We start from the raw sequence: 20,829 nt of genomic DNA, 5'->3' as shown, positions 1-20,829 counted from the left end.
TTTCTATAACCCGACATTTAAACCTTTTCTTTTGCTGATAGAACAATTAAAGGAGTCAAATGGAACTCAATACTGTATTGATTAAATTTTTATTCAATATAAGTACAATGTAATCAACACTGAGTTCAATTCACTCATTTTGTTGCTCTGTTCTCATTTTGCTTAACAATTGAGTAATAAGTGTTTGCAATGATACCAACTCAGAGTGCTGTAGTTGCTTTATTCACTAAGAAACACCCGGCCCTTTGTTCAAACCTATGTACTTCTGGGGCCCCTAGTCTTGAATATCTGGGGCCAAAATGGGCAAAAGGCACATGTCTTGATCCATACGTGTGCCACATATGAGCCCTGCCGCCCATGTATATAGTTATAGAGATATAGGCTGTCACTCTAGTGCCCCCTTATTATAATATTTGGTTTAACGAATAACGTCATATTGGAAAAACTTAAGATTCAAATTAATGACAAAGTTTCATGCGCATTTTTAAAGTTATTCAGGGAGCAAAAGACAGATTTTACAGTGACCGTAGATCATTGATGAGGGATATATTCCCCCACCTGGATGTAATTATCCACTTTTTTTCATACCATTAGAACAATCAATTAGTTGTCTCCTGCAGATGAAGAGATTCTCGTTTTCATTTCGTTAATATTAACTTTATAGACTAACGTGTTTAATTGTGATTACTATCAAAATGTTGGTACCATTTCGATTCTGTAATTGCCACGAGCTTCCGACGGCTTCGCCCCCTAAACCCTGACCCACCAGGTTCTTAGCCAGCTGGCTCCCATGCCACGAAGATCGCGCTTCAGATTCAACTCCCCCCTCCACTTTTACATCAAATCTACACCCATGGTTTCCGTCCGACAAACTCCATCCCATATGTCAAAATTTAAGTATACAACATTGTAATGAAAACAATGTAGGCTTCACATTTGTAAAATAACACATAGAGATATACATACATAAGCTTTCATATTAACTATAATAGTATAAAGCACCAATCCTAATTTTTGATAGCATTGATTTGATAAAAGTAGGCTCTAATAATAATTATTGTTCATGTTAATCTTGCATCAACTTTATATCCGCAACAAACAACCGTATATCAACTTACCTTCAGCTCTTCGTTAGTTTTACAAGTTATCTTGAATTATCCTTTCAGAACTGGCTTCGTAATGAACACTGTGCGCAGTCATAAAGCAAATAAAGGTATGTTATCCGTATCAGCGAACCATGAACTATGAACTTGATGGTGAATTACGTCATGACGGAAAGCTACACAAGGCATGCATAACGTAGAGTGTAATATTAAGCAATACTTGATATTCAGCAGTATTTAGACAAAGAAATGAAACTCATGATGAAATTTGTCTGAAAGACGTGGATTCCATCACTTTTGGTGCAGTATAAATATGCATTCGTTAACATGGGGATATCGTAATTTTATGACTCCCAAAAATCGTTTATTTTCATGTCCCTTACACGTTTCCATGAATTTCTAATGCGGGGTATTCCCAAATCATTCTCAATTCACGCAAGACTACCTGTGCACTAAATAAAAATTTAAACAGCTATAGGCCTACGATATCGCCATTAACGGGGTGTTCATAAATACTTGGTGGGGGGGGGGCTGGGCATTAGGGGGGTTCAAAAGTTTTGGATCTTAAAAGGGCACCAAAAAGTTTGACTCCTTATGGATAAAAAACAAACAAACTATAATTATAATTGAGAATTAGTCCCACGTTTTAATCATACCAAAATTAACCTTTGATTTTAAATAAATTGGTAGCATTCATGATGCAAAATTTTCGCGCTCCGCGCACATAAATTATTACGTCAGCATTCCATATACCCTTTATGGATATCATATTATGGACAGAGATCAGGGCGAAAGTGATACACTGTGATGTATCATCATGTATGTCATGAAAACGACAATAGACCGGACAGCCTAAAAAGATATGGATTACCTTCGCCGAAGTTAGTGCTAATTTGATGTGATCATATTGTTGTGTTTTGACACCGTTGTTATTTTGTATTTTGAACTCGCGTTACGATGCTTACATAGCTGCATTGTGTACTGTCAAGAACGTATTTTCGCAGGGATCATAAGCATACCGTAAACGTTCGCCTAATGGGGCTATGGGCCCCCTTGACATAACTGGAATTTTAGACACAAACTAAAAGTGCCCTCCCGTTAAAATCCCACCAGCAAATAGGGGCATATACCCTTAATGTTTGTTGGGATTTTTAGAGGAGGGAGCTCTCTATTTTTACATGAAATTTACTCCAAGGCAAAGGATCCCAGGTGCGCCATTAGGCGAACGTTTACGGTATCTTAACATGCATTTTAGGATAAGATAAATCATTTTGTGTAGGCCACACAGCGTCATCATCCCTATATTATTTTCGAGTCAAAAATTGCCGTGATAGTAGGGCGAATCAACTAGTTCTTCAACAGCTATGCATGGCGATTTTGTTCGAGATAGGCCGAGCGACTTAGGCTAAGCACATCACCTGAACAATATGAGATACCACAGCGTTTCCATCCATTAGCTGAAATGACACATTTTTACGATCTACGCATGCTCATTACCCTCTTTGACGTTGCCAACACAAGAAAATTCGACTTGTTGTCAGTTTTTTTTGTTTTCAATACACTCACTGGAAGTTCAATCCACTAAGATACGATTATCATATTCTTTCAACACATTTAACTGCAAATCCACCAAAAGGTTTTTAAATTGACCGAAAATAATGTGATGTATTTAATTGTTTGAGAATATAATCATATCAAAAGAATCTACATCATCAGTTTATTTTCATTAAACTAGGAATACAATCAATTCATCTATACAATATGAAACATAAGAATGTGATCTTATTGTCCCTGTGTTTACAGACCATTGAAAGACTCGACAGGTCTCCGCTCAACTTCAACAATATTCATACCTGCATCGCTACTCTATCAGCGATTGGTTTTAGCCAATGATTGGTTTTTAACCAACATGACCAATCTCTCACCGAGATTACAAGTATAGAGGCCTTGCATGTGACGTATCATCTCGTAAATATGGCGGACTACTCAAATGCATTCAACAAAAGCGTGATTGCAATTTACCGTGACAGTTCGTCTCACACACATAACCCTGCACTACGATCAAATAGGTTGATGGCAACATTTGATTGAATGGACTGCACTCCGCCATAACTACGGTGAAGGACACCGGCTCAAATCATTTGTTTGGAGCCAATCGATAATTTCATGCAGGGCCTCTATTAAAAACCTCGCGTCGAGGTTTTGCCAAGTTTTAAAAATAACGGTTACTTAATGAAATAACGGTTAGTTCATGAAAAGAAGAAGTGAAATTTAGCAAAACGCGACGAGGTTTATTTACCCGTAAGAGAGCTCTATTGTTCCGCTATTGTATCCGCTATTGTATCCACTATTGTATTCTATTCATAAAAGCTACTGCAGGAATCGCGGCAATCCCTGATATCGCTGGTGTCTACCGCCGGCGTTTCGTATTTATTAACATTCAAAATGATCCGATACTCTTACATTTATAGACTTATTCCCGCTTTTTATATAATATTCAGAAATTGCAATTATGAAAACTACAAACTTTGAAAGTGAAAATATATTACCATCGAAAATATATCATACTTAAATTCTATAGAATCTATAGAAGCATTGCATGTGACGTATCATCCCGTAAATATGGCAGACTACTCAAATGCATTCAACAAAAGCATGATTGCAATCTACCGTGACAGTTCGTCTCACACACATAACCCTGCACTACGATCAAATAGGTTGATGACAACATTTGATTGAATGGACTGTACTCCGCCATAACTACGGTGAAGGACACCGGTTCAAATTCTTTGTTTGGAGCCAATCAATAATTTCATGCAGGGCCTCTATAGATACCCAATCCAGAAGTGCCCATTTGTTTTCTAATTTTGTGTAATCGCGCCCAAATATCCCTGCAAATATCTTATACACGGTTTTATTGATTCATTTTGGGCATTTCAAAAGTTAGAAGTCGTCAAAAATGGCAACATCCATTGATAGCGATGGTTGAGTAAACATTGTCTAAACACTAGATAAAAAGACAGCTTTGTACTACAGAGAAGATGTGAGGAAAAGGAGATAGATCCAGCTATCCTCAAACAAAATATGTGTGCTGCCGCTCATTCAAAAGTAATCACGCTATTCAGGTTTAACAATAAAATACAATAAAGGGGTTCGAACCCATGATGGGTGTGATACAAAACTTGCTGCTTAATAGTTTTAGGGAAAGGTCAGTGTCTGTATATCATCATACTATGCATACCATGCATGCAGACCCTAACATCCAGTTATATTTCAAATAAAATATGACCGAAGTTCCATGGCAAATTATAATTTCTGACGCTTGTTGACTCTTTCAACCTCTACGATTTATGATACACACTATTTTCAATTATCAAAATATCTTTATTAGGTTTGCAGGAAATGACAGGAAAATACATACAACAATAAAATAAACATGATCAACAATCATCCCTTTTCTAACAAAATCCTACAACACTCTCCCTAAATAATTATAATTCGAAATAATAACACCTATTCATTTATTCATTATAAACCTCTCGCAAACTGGAATGTGTATGTGGTGAATTGTAATTTTAATAAGCGATATATGGAAACAAACAGGTACTATAATATTATTCAAAATCAAGAATAATATCAAACAAATCCTCCTACTCGAACAGTACACTTAATTTAGGCCGGGATTTAGGCCTGCATTATGATTATAGACCTAAGGTAAAAATACTTGAAGAGATAACAAGAAACCTTTCGTGCTTGGCCACTGTAGTGCTTGGCTGATCCTTGCTGGATGTAGGTCAATATTGATCTATTATGTGAGTGAAATCAAACACCGTGTTCTCGTTGCTACTCCCATGTAATCGATTGACGAAGGTCGTAAAAATTAATCCGATAACAATAGAGGGTATTCATTACTACATCATTGATGTGGTTGCTCAATGCTCATGCATAAAATTCTTCCACATAAGTCGTGTTCACACAGTCGGACTTAAATCACTTATTACCGGTCTTAAATTACGTCGGTAATAGTATCGGATATAAGTGGCAGTGTGAATTAGCGTCGGATATAACTATATCGGATATAACTATAACTATATCCGACGTAATGTGCTTTAAATCCGACAATTTGTTCACACAGTCGGACTTAAATTACGTCGGTAATAGTATCGGATATAAGTGGCAGTGTGAATGAGCGTCGGATATAAAAAAAATTACTATATCCGACGTAAGGTGCTTTAAATCCGAAAATTTAAGGCTGAAGATGACCAGGGTTAAGAGCTGTTAAGACCGATCGAAACGTTACGTCCGGTAATAGTAATTACATGTGGACATGCAGTACTATTGGGCTGTCGGATATAACTGGGAGTATATCACTCGCGCAAAATTTTAAGCACAGTCATAGGCGTATAGATCCCGGGGGATGGGGGGGTAAATCCCCAATATTTTGCCAGGGGATGGTCCATTCAATCACCCCCCCCCCATGTTGACGCCTGATAATGGGTTTCTGACCAAATTAACCTCATATTTGCCCATTTTTTGCCCCCAAAGTGTAATTTCGCGCGCTTCGCGCGCATTTATTCTACTTTTACACCATTATTTCATCAGTTTAGCTTCAAAATAGCAAAAATTTTCGCGCGCTTCTCGCACAATTGAACCAGAAACTTATTCTGTCGCCAAAAGGTGCTGGATTGACTATACTTGATTTTTTTCCAACTCCATCCCCCCAATGTCAAAAAGAAATCTACGCCACTGAGCAGAGTAATTAGGGGGGTCCCAAATACGGAAAGAAAAATAGGGAGTGTCATAAAATGTAGGGAGTCACAACACAACATGACTACAGATAGTGTGTTTATTTTATTCCAAAAGACTGATGCCTGTTTGGGGGGGTGCAAACGGTGGGGGCCATAAAATCTTTGCTGACGAAATAGGGGAGGTCGCAATTTTATTGAAGCCGACTTTTTGTAAATTTGGGACCCCCAAGAGAAAGATAGCATGATGATGGGAGTCGTCGTTATTTTTTTATTTTTGTCATTTTTTCAAAGATGTCCACCATGTAGGGCCTACATGTATAAAATGCGATATCGAGCTAAGTCTACTGTAAAATGGGACTACTTTGTGAAACTAAAATAATAATAATAGTAATAATAATAATAATAATAATAATAATAATAGTGATAATACTAATCCTAATAATGCCAATAATAATAATAATAATAGAACCTACATAAATACAAAATTGGTCTGAATTTTGGAACTTTTGAATTAGCATTTTTCTTACATGACATACCTACCGCATGGTCTGTAATTTTTTCTAAAGAGGGGCGTTTATTGAAAGTGAAAAAATTTAAAATCGGGTTACATTATATGACCGGTAATAGGGATTTATGACCGGTAATAGGCTATATCGGACATAACACGTCGAACATACGCTGTAATTTATCGGATTAATTACCATAGCAATAGGTGAAAACAATTTTGAACATATAGATTGAATACAATACTGGTCTTTTCAAAGATACTAATCTTACAGGTGCAAGTAATCATCATGATTCACCTATTGCTATGGTAGTTAATCCGATTATTACGTAACTTCGACAGCGTATAGCGCTATTGCCGACAAATGTGGACGCGCTAAGGAATTAGCGGATATATTTAATTCGATCGGACATAAGCCTAGATAAAATATTACCGGTAATAAGTGCATGTGTGAACACAGCTATAGGCTGTTTAGCTTAATCATGTTAATCGGGAAGTGACCTCTTGAAATGATATCATCACACTGATCAGAAAGATCTTTATGTTATTACAGTGCGGCCCACATAAAATGTTCAACACAAAGTGAACGATGTTATAACTTGGAGGGCTAACAAACCAACACCGCCAAATTCGACTGACGTGTGTACAACGTGAGAAAATGGAACACTCGTTGTCTGATAATGCAGGTGTTTATGGTTCGGATAGCGGTTACTTAGCAGCTCTCGTTCCGCTTGGGTTTATTGAATACACTCTATATATAGTCATCAATATGTCGTTTCCAGTCCCTGGCTGAACTATAGGGTTCAGCTATTATTTTTTTAAATAATTCTTTTACCCCATGCAGCTGATTGGGGTGGTTACGGGTCGTTTAAAAACCACTAACCGCGAAATGAGGATATCGAACATAGGCCCCCGCAGGGCTACAAAAAACTGCTAACCGCGAAATATGGATATCCAACTAGTTTGCCCCTCGAAGCTGTAAAAAACCACTCATCGCGAAATATGGATATCCAACTAGTTTTGCCCCGCAGGGCTACAAAGAACCACAAACCGCGAATATGGATATCCAACAAGTTTGCCCCGCAGGGCTACAAAGAACTGCTAACCGCGAAATATGGATATCCAACTAGTTTGCCCTCGAAGCTTCAAAAACCACTCATTGCGAAATATGGATATCCAACTAGTTTGCCCCGCAGGGCTACAAAGAACCATTAACCGCGAAATATGGATATCCAACTACTTAGCCTCGCATGGCTACAAAGAACCACTTACCGCGCAATATCTTTTTTCCTCAAAAAAAGAATTAATATCTACCAAAACACGTTTCAAAACGTAAAAAGGGGCCAAGTTTAAAAAATCTTTCCTGTGTGGCTTTTCACCCTTTTTTAAACTTGGTCCCATTTATGAAAGTTTCTAAAGACCCATACGAAGTCATCTTTAGGCTACTTGTTTGTTTTCTTAGTTGTCAGTTTTCATTTTGTAGAGTAAATTAATTAATGTTCGTGCTTGATTGAAGTTTTTCCGTAAAGACGTTATAATGTATTTTGATTTAAGCAAAAGTAGCAAATACTCACTTTGTTAAATTCTTCATCGTCTTGTGCGATCCTGCGCCTTATGTACAGATGTAGGGCCTATAACATGTAACAGGTTGACAGTCAATTTGCTAAGTATATATAATGCTCTACTACTCTTTATGAACACGCAATATAATGAAACATAAACCTTCAAATGTTTTTGTAAATACATAGCCTACGTCATATTGCACCGCTTTCGAACAGTCTTAAACATAATTGTTGCATGTACAAATTAGGACTCATTCTTCATGTTATTACGGTACCACTTTACTGAATGGGACCAAGTTTAAAAAAGGGTGAAAAGCCACACAGGAAAGATTTTTTAAACTTGGCCCCTTTTTACGTTTTGAAACGTGTTTTGGTAGATAAGCTTATATTGTAATAGAAGCTACTCTCAGCGGCCGGCGGGCAGTTTATAAAGACACATGTGCTTTGGAGCAATATCTCTTATTTTTATTCATGATCTTTTTTATCTTTTCCACAAGGCACCAAGATGCCCTGTGCTTTTATTATTATTTTTTCTATTTTAAATCATCAAAATCAACAAAAATCACAATCAAATCACAAAAACAAAGGTATATCAAAATATCAATAACAAAAGATACAAAATGATGCATTACATTTGTTATAAAATATACAATAATAGTGAGTCCTGACTCACAAACCAAAGATATATAAAATAGATTACAAATCAAATCTCCACTTTTTATAATGCGAGGAGAGCTTATCATGCCTTTTGGCAATATAATATTCTGTTTCTCTGTTCTTAACACAATTAATAAAATTAGGGATTTTCTCCTGAAATTTGCTTTATTCATGATCTTAAATAAACACTATACATTTAATGTCTTCAAATGTTTTTAATATTCTAGTAAACTGCTAGTAAGTTGCTATGCACTGTTAAACTTTCTTTCATGATTGTGTTACGATCAAAAAAGACCGAAATTACCTTTTACATGTTTTACTCAAGCTCACGCAAAGATACACAAATATAATCTCTGATTGAAAACATCAGAATTATTTATTTAAAGTACAATTGTAAAATCACTGCCTTGTGACCAATAATAAGGAATCAGTGGCTTAAGTTTGTGAGCCGAGTAGAGCTGCAGTTGCGCAAAGTCAATTAAAATCAAAGCAATATGAAAATCACATGTTTGACAACTTTCTTTACAGTAATCAGTCTTAGTCTTAACTGCTACTCGGGCATGGTCACCATTTCTCTGTACATACAGATTTCAGCTCTCCTCAACATTCACACCACGTCTTATGAGAGGTCTATTCTTGCCTGAAGAGTTCATTAAGGTCTACAGAAGGACTCCACAAGAAGAAATCAGTGGTGTAAGATCAAGAAATCTTAGGGGCCATTCCACTTGGTGCTTCAAAGCAATCCCACGATTGCCAAACAATTCTGCAAGGCGTTCTGTCAATTAATGTAAAGAAAGTGGTCAAACATTTGATCTTCATGTTATTTTAATTGACTTTGCGCAACTGCATTTTTACTCAGCTAACATAAATAGCCACTGAGTCATTATAATTGGTCATACGTTTGTGATTTTACAGTTGAGGGAGGAAAAGATGATAATTCAGCTATCAAGTGAAGCATTTTGACCAAACACCTCATACTTTTTAATCTAGTGGCATTTTTCAAACTGTATACTGTATTTTGTTACACCCTGTATAATCAATGATCACAATGTTTGTTAACTACATGTAGTTATCATGAAGCTGATCAGTTACACTCCCAGACGACTCTCAGAATTAATATCCCGTACCAAATTTATGTCCCAAAATGTCCACTCTAGACTCTAAAACTGGGAGAATATTCACTACTTTCAGGAACAGTTTATTATATCTGTTCTACGTACATTGACAGGACAGGTCTTTGGTAACTAGGGCTTAGCTTGATCGAAGAAGATGCAACAAAAATAAATTTGGAGGACACATTTTGGGCGTGATCGAAATCTTTCTTCGCGGCTAAAATGTATTGTGTTTACTACCTCAAATCTCTGGTGCAAAATGCTCTACTGTGAGAGCACGTATCGCAGCAGTTTTCACAGCATAACCGAAGTTCAGAACTGTAAAAACTACATTGTTATTTTCAGTCAGTTATAAAGTAACTACTAATTTGAGAATTCCAATCTCTAATGATAGCCAATAACTATTATAGCTTGAGCCTACAGGTAAGTCCATAAATAATTATTTTATCAAATGTTCCACAATCCATTACTAGTACAAGACACACACTTCCGACTTCATTACTCCAAGTTATAGCTATTTTAATATTCACATTTTTGGTAAAAAATGGTAAGACAAATCACAAAAACCGGTTTCACAATTGACACCACGAGTCACTTCGGTACGATCGCTGTCTACGTCCGGACACAAGGTTGCCAGAAAACGTTTAAATGTTGGGTTATATAAAGGGTATATAAAGGGTATAAAACGTGTTCATAATATTAAAAAATGTTTTTTGATAACTTAATGTTATGTTAATGTTATAATGTCTTAATGTTATAATGTGTTGACAAAATATTTGGCAAATAATGTTTGCAAAAACTGTTTTACAATAACGTTTTGAAAACATTTTAAAAATATTTTATAGTGTGTTTTCATACAAAACGTTTTGAAATGTTTTCATGGCCTTTATATAACCTGACATTTAATGTTATTAAAACGTTTTTACCAAAACCAAAAATCCAAAATATAACCTGTTAGAAAGTTTTGTGTTTAATGGCGCAGAGAAATGTGGTACAAAATGTCATCGCTATCTTCAGGATATCCTGGATGTACCTCAAATTAGCAATTCTGTCCTTAACTGTCACATAATACTTTTCTTGTAACAGCAAAATGTTTAAAAGAATAATGGTTATCCCTGCAATTAATACTATGACCTTCATATCATTGAAATATATTTTGCTAGACATGTAACTCTATATTTAGTCAATGTTTGGCAATACAGATCAGTATCTGATGATACCACATATCGTAATCTTGCTTCATGGCTTTCTCTGGCTTCTTTACTAGCGCAGGGGAATTCACAATACAAATAATCTGGATTTAAAAAGTAGCCCAAATTGATACAGATTTAAATGTATCATGCAATGTCAATACTTTTTTTCTCCAAAATATTTCAAAAATTATCCGAATTACATGTAGATTTAAATGCAACTGGCCCGGGGGGCACTCAACTTTGGAAGTGACGGTATGTGCCTGTCAATAGGCCCCCTCTTTTGAAGTCGACTATACCCGATGCCCCCCTTTTTTAAAAGTCATACTCGATGACCCCCCCTTTTTTTAGTTGCGGCTATCCAATGACCCCCTTTTTTTGGTTGCGGCTACCCAATGACCCCCTTTTTTTCTAAATTTAATAGAATAGCATCATCAAAATGCAACAAAATAATGCCGAAACCTTTTTTTGAAATCTTATACTCAATGATCCCCTTTTTTCAAAATCTTATACCCAATGACCCCTTTTTTATTTTGTTTGTACCCAATGACCCCGTTTTTTAAAATAACGCTTTGTTACCTATAGGCCCCAACTTCGCGACACCGGTAGGCACATACCCGTCACTTCTAAAGTTGAGTGCCCCCCCCCCCGGGCAACTGGCATTATTGTGTCAATACGTATCCCAATTTCAACTTCCAATCGCTGCCTATAATTAATATGCTTCCTATAACTGTCTTATGCAACATTCCTACAATTCCTTTGGCACCTTCTGACATAATCTTCCTTATTACATATAAAATCCGGGTCAAGCAATACGACACATGTATTGTTATTTCACTCCAGAAAATTGATTTCAATTCTATTCAAATTCAATTCTTTCTACACCTGGAGTCTTGCTATTCAATTCCAATTCAATCCACCTTGCTTTAGAATTAATTCAATTCGATTCCAATTCAATTTTTCAATTTCAAAATCATTTCATTTCAATTCCAATCCAATGCAGTGAAATTAAAAGCTAATCAATTTCAATTCAATTCTGAGCATTCATTTCAATTCCAATTCAATTCCAATTCCAATACAGTTGCAGTTTGTGTTAATTGACACTGCAAAAACTGTGTCTAGATATTGGACACTTTTTTGTCCTCGATTTGTAAACACATGTAAAATCTAAACACAAAATTTCAAGTGTTTAATATTCAAACAAAAGGCATCAAATTACTAAATATGTTTAGCATTTAGACATGTTTACAAATCGAGGACAAGATGGTGTCTAGAATGGTGTTCAATATCTAGACACTGTTGCAGTGCACATTTTAAATTTTACTACCAATTTTATAACACTTGAGTCAGCAACACAAAGTCAAAATCAAGCACACTACTTGCAGGCCCGTAGCCAGGATTTTTTTTGGGGTGTGCTGATTTTGAAAAAGTGGACCTTTTTTTCACAATTTGGACCTTTTTGAGCTGGGGGCGGATTTGGGACATTTTTGGACCAAAAAGGCATAAAAACCTCATTTTTCCTCTAGCTACGCTTGCAAATGGGACTTTTTGGGTCAAAAGGGGGGACTTTTTGGGCCTTTGGCATTTTTAGGGGGCCTGACTACTTGTCACAGAAGCATTTCAACAGAAGATACTTAATTGTTATGTTAATTCACTTTTCACATTCAAACAATGCGAGTGATCCTTGACCTCTGTGTCCTATTTTATGAAACTTCGGAACTTCTTAGTTCTTAGGTGACTGACTTCCTAATATTTGTCTTAACTTCTTGTCCACCATGCACATTATTTTCTAAACTTAAGGTGTGTGGTACAATCGATAATGGGACCCTGTCCCCACACTGACCTCAAAGAAGACAAAAATCAAGGTTTTGATACTATTAGATAGCCCCTACTTATTTCCTGCTAAGATTTTACACCCAAAATCCTTGTACTTTTGAAAAAGTGTGAAAAAAGCTGCCAAAGATATAAGCATTTTCTTTAATGGTTTTCTCACAATTTGTTCAAATATACAATGACTTTTGAGCACAAAAAATTAGGAGCTTGAGAAAAATAGGGGCTTTATGATTAGTGCCAAAAGTTTGAGATCTTTGGCAAGTTGGGGATCTCATACTCACCATGCTCACATTATCGATCATATCAAGCAATTTAAACATGCTAAGAATCAATTTGCATCATATTAGAAGATATTAGTGTCTTTATGAACATAAAACCTACAAATATTCCACATGACAATAGAGACAGTAGATATTCTTCTAAAGAAAGATTAAGAAGAATATCAAAAAAGTCTCAAAAAGTTAAACTATACCTGTCCTGTGTATGAGAAATGATATCATACTTATAATTTTCTTTAAATATAATGTGTATTTTATGCTATCAGTTTTTAAATGAAACACTTTATGTTTATGTTTTGTACCAGTTTATGGTGACCACTGTTTCTTTTTATTTATCATGTTAGGGAAAACAGTTTGTTTGTTTTTAAAATGAACAGAACTTCACATTGAACTGCCTTCATATTGTGTCTCTTGTGTGAATAGACCTGGAGGTGTATCAGAATTCAGAACGGGGGAAGGGCACTTTTTACAGGTGAAATGATCTGGAATCACAGACATCTGCTTGTGAATTGAAATGCTGAATTGAAATCAAAGCTGAATTTCATTTCAATTCCACTTCATTCTTCATCACTCAACATGATTTCAATTCCATTCCAATCCAATTCTTCATTGCTCACGATGATTTCAATTCCAATCCAATTCAATTCATGCCCAAGCCCACTCATTTCGATTCCAATTCAATTCCAATGCATTGAAATGAAAATCGCCCAAAATTCATTTCAATTCAATTCGATTTCAATGCATTGAATTAACATTAGACACATGCTACTTCGGCAATTAAAGAGATTCATTCTGGGACACCCTGTATACATGGTATATATTCGTATATCGGATATCCTTGTATCTCATACTGCAGTTACTGTCCGTTTTCCTATACACAATACACAGTGCTCTCACCATTGAGCTGTGACCTCTACAAATCGTGCCACGTTAAAAGGATAGGCATTTGCCTAGTTAACGTCAATGTGTGAAAAATAACCGGCCAATATTAAAAGTACTCTCAAAAACTTCTAGCAAATATATTTCTCTAACATGACCTAAAATTACAGCTAGGTTAGATGTTCAGAAATATTCGTACTTTGGTAAAACAGTGAGTGAGGGCAAGGCACAGCTAGCCAAATCCCGTGTTAAATGAATGGAGATTTGACCGAAAATTTTGGTAAACGGACCGCTCACTTCTGAAGAATGCCACACGAAAACGGTACAAGCTACATTTAAAGTACTCTCTGTTCGATCATCATGATGAGTTTTTTAAATAGTATGCCGAAATTTGGTACTGTAGGTAATTGACAAAGGGTCGTACTTCGCTGATGAGTAAGTGACAGTGAACATGAAAATCAGGGCCCATAACCCAAGTTAGTAGCTAGTTAGTGGAGGCCGTCACGGGACTGATTATTGATTATTGAAGTGCCTTATTAATAGATACGCACGATTTAGGGCAAGAAAAAAAAAAAACCGGGACACTTTTGGAGACATCATCATCATCATCATCATCATCATCATCATCATCATCATCATCATCATCATCATCATCGACATCATCATCATCATCACTTTCTACATTTTTTCTAAACAACATAGGGCCTACCGTTTTAATAAGATTTTTTTCTTGAAATGCATGTAACTATAATTATTGTTTAAAGCGTGATGAAATAAAACATCACGATTTTCATCACAAAACAAAGTAATAGGCCTACAAAAGAAATACATTTTTCGAGAGTGATTAAATAAAACATCACGATTTTCATCACGGAACAAAGTAATACATAAGACATCGTTTGTTTGATTGCAATCAACCGCGACAGTTTGTCTCACACACATAACAATGCACTGCGATCAAATAGGTTGATGACAACATTTGATTGAATGGACTGCACTGCGCCATGATTACGTGCACCGGTTCAAATCCTTTGTTTGGAGCCAATCAATAATTTCACGTACAGCCTCTATGCAAATTAGAGTTTACACACGCTGCAGCTGGGGTAATCGACCGAAGCTGGTTGCCGTTAGTGATCGAATGCATGAGCTTATTTGCTTTATTGAATCGATTTACTGGATTAATTTCCTGTTAACTGGGTTTAATGCCACAAAGGTCGAATCGGGCTTGCCATGGACCATAAGTGCAGCATGTTGAGTCAAACTACTGAAGATGCACACTATAAACAGAAAACCACATGCAGCAAACAGTACCAACACACCCCTACATATCCCATCCATACACACACCACCCCATATACACATATACACGCCGAACACTCACCCCACAAACCACACACCTCATATACACTCCCCACCCCACCCCCACACCCCACATAAGCACACGCATCCTAATCAATCGATATACAATCATTCTCACGGTCGTGAAATTTCAAACGAGTTCGTTATGTAGTTAAAATATTTTACAACGCCCAACGATTCACAAAATCGAAAAAGAAATAATGTTTCGTAAACTCTACGTGCAGTTTTAATCCGTTCGAAGTGGTTTTTAGTACATCAAGTTTATAGTTCAAAACACCTTACTGAATTATAACATGTCACAAACAGTTGCTTCTCGTCTGTAGAAATCGCTATGCCGTATATAGAGTTTGAAAAACCTTTCGCCACGCAATCGATGTATTTTCCAGAAGCGGAGTAGCGATAGACAGCGCCTCCGTTGGCCTGATCAGCGACAAACACTTCATCTTCGTCGTCGTCAGCGTTAAAGCATTTGCTTATTACGAGACCTTCGGGAGTCCAGGATGAAACGCCAATGGGTGTCTGAAGTTTAGATAGAATCTTTCCGTCTTCGTCAATGATTTGAACATCACCGGATGAGCCAGGACTGACAAGGATGTTGTCTTTTGATGTGACAGCAAGAAAATATGGATTAATTGACACCTTGATACTCTTCTGATGTACTCCGTCCAGTGAATGGCAACTTATGAACTTGTGTGTAATATTCCCTGCAAGAACCTGCTGTTTAGCGTTGAATGCTAAGCCAGCCACATTGCTTGATCCATGCGTGTTGTATGCAACCTTATCTGGTGATACCGTATGGAAGTATCGCTTAAGAGTTCCTTGAAAATCAAATATCTTCACATAAGGTGATGAGCTATCGGTGTCGGTGAAATAGAACAAATTGTCGGGGCCAACCTGAATGCACCATGGTCTGGATGGTCGCCCTGCGTCGACACCTACATTGATGTTGAATGCAGATTTGAATGTACCGTCGTCATTAAAAATTTTGACTTTCGCAGCGCCGCAATCTGTTAATGCTATATCTCCTGTTGGTGTCATGGCAATATCTAGTGCAGTGGTTAACTTCTCGTTTCCAACATTTCCGAATTCCATCTTCAAGACAGGCGTCCGCTTCAACTCACGTTTATGTCGTGTATTGCGCGATCTGACATGGCCAATGACTATCGTTTCTGAATTCTGATATTTGTTTTCCTCGAATTTGACATCAGTTAAGTTCTGCCCACCATGAATAATCGAGGAAGGGTCTGCTGTAACGACATCTTCTAACACTGCTTTCAGTTTCCCGTAATCAAAAGCGACTTCAAACTCAGATCCACTTTCTTTCAGAGATTTGGTGACTGCCTTTGCGGTTGATATCCGCGATATGATGGAGGTCAGTTGGTTATCAGCGGTCTTGATGCTTTCTAGACCTTCCTTTTCTATGGCGTTTAACTCCTCTTCAGTAGCCTTCTGTGCCTCATCGAGACGCTTCAAATAAGAAGACTTCAACTTCTTGACGGTATCTTTGATCTGAATCCTAGCTTCTGAAACAGCTAGATCAAAATCCCGTCTGATCTTACTGATTTCTTGCAAAGCCTTATTGACTTCTTCCTCATTCTTTCCGCATCTTTCTTGCAACTGTTGAAGCTGTTCGTTCTTCTCCATGACGACCTGTTCCAACTCGGCTTGCTTATGTTCTGGATGACGATGTGCGATAAAACCACACTGGCGACAGATGGGAACATCGCAGGTTTCACAATAGAATAACAGAGCTTCACCTTTGTGTTTCAGACACATCTTCTGCTCAATGGCACTGGCATCCGGGACCTTACCTTCACGAAGTTCATCGAGTGTAAAAACAAGATGGCGTTTCATGGTTCGTTGAGATTTGTGTATGGCAAAGCATCGTTTGCATAAGTAGTCATCGCATTCTGTACATCGAGCCACGGCAATAGGTAGGTCAGATTTGTGGCCTTGCTCTTCTGTATAAAATATGTAAAACGCAAAATACTGAAGTTAAAGCACGTTAGATCCTAGGCATATAAATCGAGTGCTTCTTCTTTAAAAACCTTTCTTTAAATGTAATTTGTGGAACTAGTGACAGGTTACTGTTTTAATAAGATGTAAAAAGTCCAAAACATTACTATCTTCATTGGATCAAAGTGTTATGGTTTCATATTTCTGTGATGCCAAGGTATTGTACTGATTTGTCGCAGGACCCAAACTTCTAATACAGGTTTTTATCTCGTAGTAGATATTATATTTTGATCATAATAGTCATAGTAAATCGAGTATCTGTTTTTATTTTGGTGCAGCTAGCGACTTGTTACTGTTTTATGATAATATCTATAGGTCCGAAATATGACTGAAATATCGTATTTGCATTGGACCAATATGGTAGGATTTTATATTTCTGTGCTGACAATGGACTTCTAACATAGAGATCTGTATAGCTTGTAAAAGATAGTATTAAGTTTGATTTGGCCTGCCTGGATAATTAACTATAGATTTAAACATCTCTTCGACATTTACCCAATGAAAAACATCTACATCTCATGCAAATACAGCTGAATAAAATCAGTGATCTTCGTTTATGTTATCCGATATTCTTTTGGAGTTTTACCATCCATAATGATTAGTTCATGATGTGATGGAGAATTTACAGTTTAATAATCGTGTTCAATATTAGAATCTGATCATTACCTTCCTCGCTACAGGCAGTACAATGAATGGTTTCTTCTGACATCAATTGTATCTGCATCGCCTTCTGCTCTGTTAACCGATCAACAATCGCCAGTGGTTGCCATTCTTTTAAGCCACCTGGTGGGATGTCGAATTCTTCGCCACATTCAACACATTTCACTTTACTGTTGGGTGATGAATCTTTGGTATGCTTTTCAAGGCAGGTTGTGCAGTAGCTGTGCAAGCATGGAAGACTCCTAGGAGACTTCAGAAGTTGATGGCATATACTGCACTTGGTCAGGTCTCCTGATTGGGTAGTCATTGAGGCAGCCATGGCTTATCTGTAAAAAATAATAATAATTCTCTAAATACATAAATAAAAAAAGTAGTAAAAATTACTCAACTTTGTAAGGGCAAACCCCAGCAAACACAAAAATGTTCTTAAAACGGTTATTCAAAACGTTTTAATAACATTTAAATGTCGGGTTATATAAAGATCATGAACACGTTTTTATAACGTTATTGCAAAATATCTCGGGCAAACATTGGCAAACATTTTTGCAAAATGTTTGGTCTAGAATGTTTTGCATCACGTTTTCAAAAATGTTTATGAATATTATTAAAACATTTTCATACCCTTTCTATAACCCGACATTTAAACCTTTTCTTTTGCTGATAGAACAATTAAAGGAGTCAAATGGAACTCAATACTGTATTGGTTAAAGTTTTATTCAATATAAGTACAATGTAATCAACATTGAGTTCAATTCACTCATTTTGTTGCTCTGTTCTCTTTTTGCTTAACAGTTGAGTAATAAGTGTTTGCAATGATACCAACTCAGAGTGATGTAATTGCGTTATGTACTAAGAAACACCCGGCCCTTTGTTCAAACATATGGACTTCTGAGGCCCCTAGTCTTGAATATCTGGGGCCAAAATTGGCAAAAGGCACATGTCTTGATCCATACGTGTGCCACATATGAGCCCTGCCGCCCATGTAGTTATAGAGATATAGCCTGTCACGCTGATGCCCCTTATCATAATATTTGGTTTAACGAATAACGTCATAGTGACACACTTAAGATTCAAATTAATGACAAAATTTCATGCGCATTTTATTCTAAGAAAGTTATTCAGGGAGCAAAAGACAGATTTTACAATGGCCGTATATCACGGGGATGAGGGGGGGGGGGTGGATGGATAAAGGATATATTCCCCCACCACCTGGATGATGACCAATGTAATTATCCACCTTTTTTTCATACCATTAGAACAATCAATTAGTTGTGTCCTGCAGATGAAGAGATTCTCGTTCTCATTTCATCATGTTAAATATTACATTGTAGACTAGCGTGTTTAATTGTGATTACTATCAAAATGTTGGTACCATTTTGATTCTGTAATTGCCAGGAGCTTCCGACGGCTTCGCCCTCTGAACCCTGACCCATCAGGTTCTTAGCCAGCTGGCTCCCATGCCATGAAGATCGTGCTTCAGATTCAACTTCCCACCTCCACTATTACAACAAATCTACACCTATGGATTCCGTACACCAACCTCCATCCCCTATGTCAAAATTAAGTATACGCCACTGACCGAATGAAAAGAATGTAAGCTTAAGATTTGCAAAATAACATATAGAGATATACATAAGCTTTCATATTAACTATAGAAGTACCAATCCTAATTTTTGATAGCATTGGAAAAAAGCTGACAAATATTTTCCCTGTACTGTATCTTGCATCAACTTTATATCCGCAACAAACAACAGATAATATATCAACTTACCTCAGCTCTTCATTAGTTTACAAGTTATCTTGAGACTGTTCCTTTCAGAACTGGCTTCGTAATGAAAACCGAGCGCAGTCATAAGCAAATAAAGGTAGGTTATCCGTATCAGCGAACCATGAACTATGAACTTGACGGTGAACACGTCATGACGGAAAGCTACAAAAGACATGCATAACGTAGAGCGAAATATTAAGGCGACGCGATCTTAATCAATGTATTATTGAAAAATAACACTTCAATTTTTTGCAAAAGTTCATTCTACAAATCATATACTTTGAACACTTATTGTTGTTAATGAGTTATGTACGTTTTACAAAAGTGTTGTTGTTTCAACCCTCTTTATAACATAACTCAAGAACCACAGGACCTACAAAAGTATATCTGTGATATTTGAATTCTTCTACATGCTCAATTTGAAATGAACAGTGCAAATTTTGCCAAAGCGCACTACCATTCGCAAGATGCTGTGAACTACCAAATCGCAAAAGTTTAAAATAGTTGCTAACCTTAAGCAAAATCCAGTAAATTGTTATGTCTCAAAGCCCATGGCAATTTCAAAAATGAATGACGTTTTTTTTAAAGATTTTTTTAAAACTAAATTTTGAATTAAGATGTCATTTTCGAGTGTTCAAAAGTACACAGCATAAAATTGTGGTTGATTTACATAATAAGTACAAGTATCAATTGTTTTATACATAAACAATGCGAGTATCGAATCAAGTAACTTTTCTTCCAAATTTGTCTCAGAGTTTCATGATTTTACGGCCAAAAAAAATAATTAAAATATTAAAAGGAATTTGCCGCTTCAGCTGACATGGACGCGCTAAGAAAAACAAACGCGCGTGGGCGTTTTGAGACATAACAATTTTTTCAGGCTAATGGCTGTTTTTCATAGCTTAAGTTAGCACATTCACTTCAGAGCGTACCAACATCATGTGTTGCTCCCTCCTAGTAGAAGTGAAGTCCACGGAAGACAGCTGAGAAATGCAGCCCACAACTCTAATTGGGTGCCACCGCAAGCAGATTTGCCAAAAGCCCCATTCCCTTCTACATTAATCTGCTGAATAAGCAATAATAGCTTATGTGTTGGTGGCTTCCCTTTGTGCCCTTAACATCTCTCTGGTGTCTTCCATGCCAAGTAATCTTTTTCATA

At 36.7% G+C, this 20,829-nt stretch overlaps 1 protein-coding gene across 1 annotated transcript in view; it reads right to left on the bottom strand.

The window, feature by feature from the left end:
• LOC140135577 (uncharacterized) overlaps positions 1-19,772 on the bottom strand; it is a 30,550-nt gene extending 10,778 nt beyond the window's left edge. Inside the window, exons 1-2 of the mRNA XM_072157119.1 lie at positions 19,674-19,772; positions 17,909-18,228 (exon numbers count right to left, since the gene is read on the bottom strand). Of these exons, the coding sequence (XP_072013220.1) occupies positions 17,909-18,221 (313 nt within the window). The 5' untranslated portion in view covers positions 18,222-18,228; positions 19,674-19,772. The remainder of the gene's footprint in view (positions 1-17,908; positions 18,229-19,673) is intronic.
• Positions 19,773-20,829: the final 1,057 nt, after the last annotated feature.

Source organism: Amphiura filiformis, chromosome 16 (genome assembly GCF_039555335.1).
Source record: "Amphiura filiformis chromosome 16, Afil_fr2py, whole genome shotgun sequence".
NCBI lineage: Eukaryota > Metazoa > Echinodermata > Ophiuroidea > Amphilepidida > Amphiuridae > Amphiura > Amphiura filiformis.
Note: the sequence above shows the minus strand (reverse complement) of the source record. Positions and strands in the feature narration are given on the sequence as shown.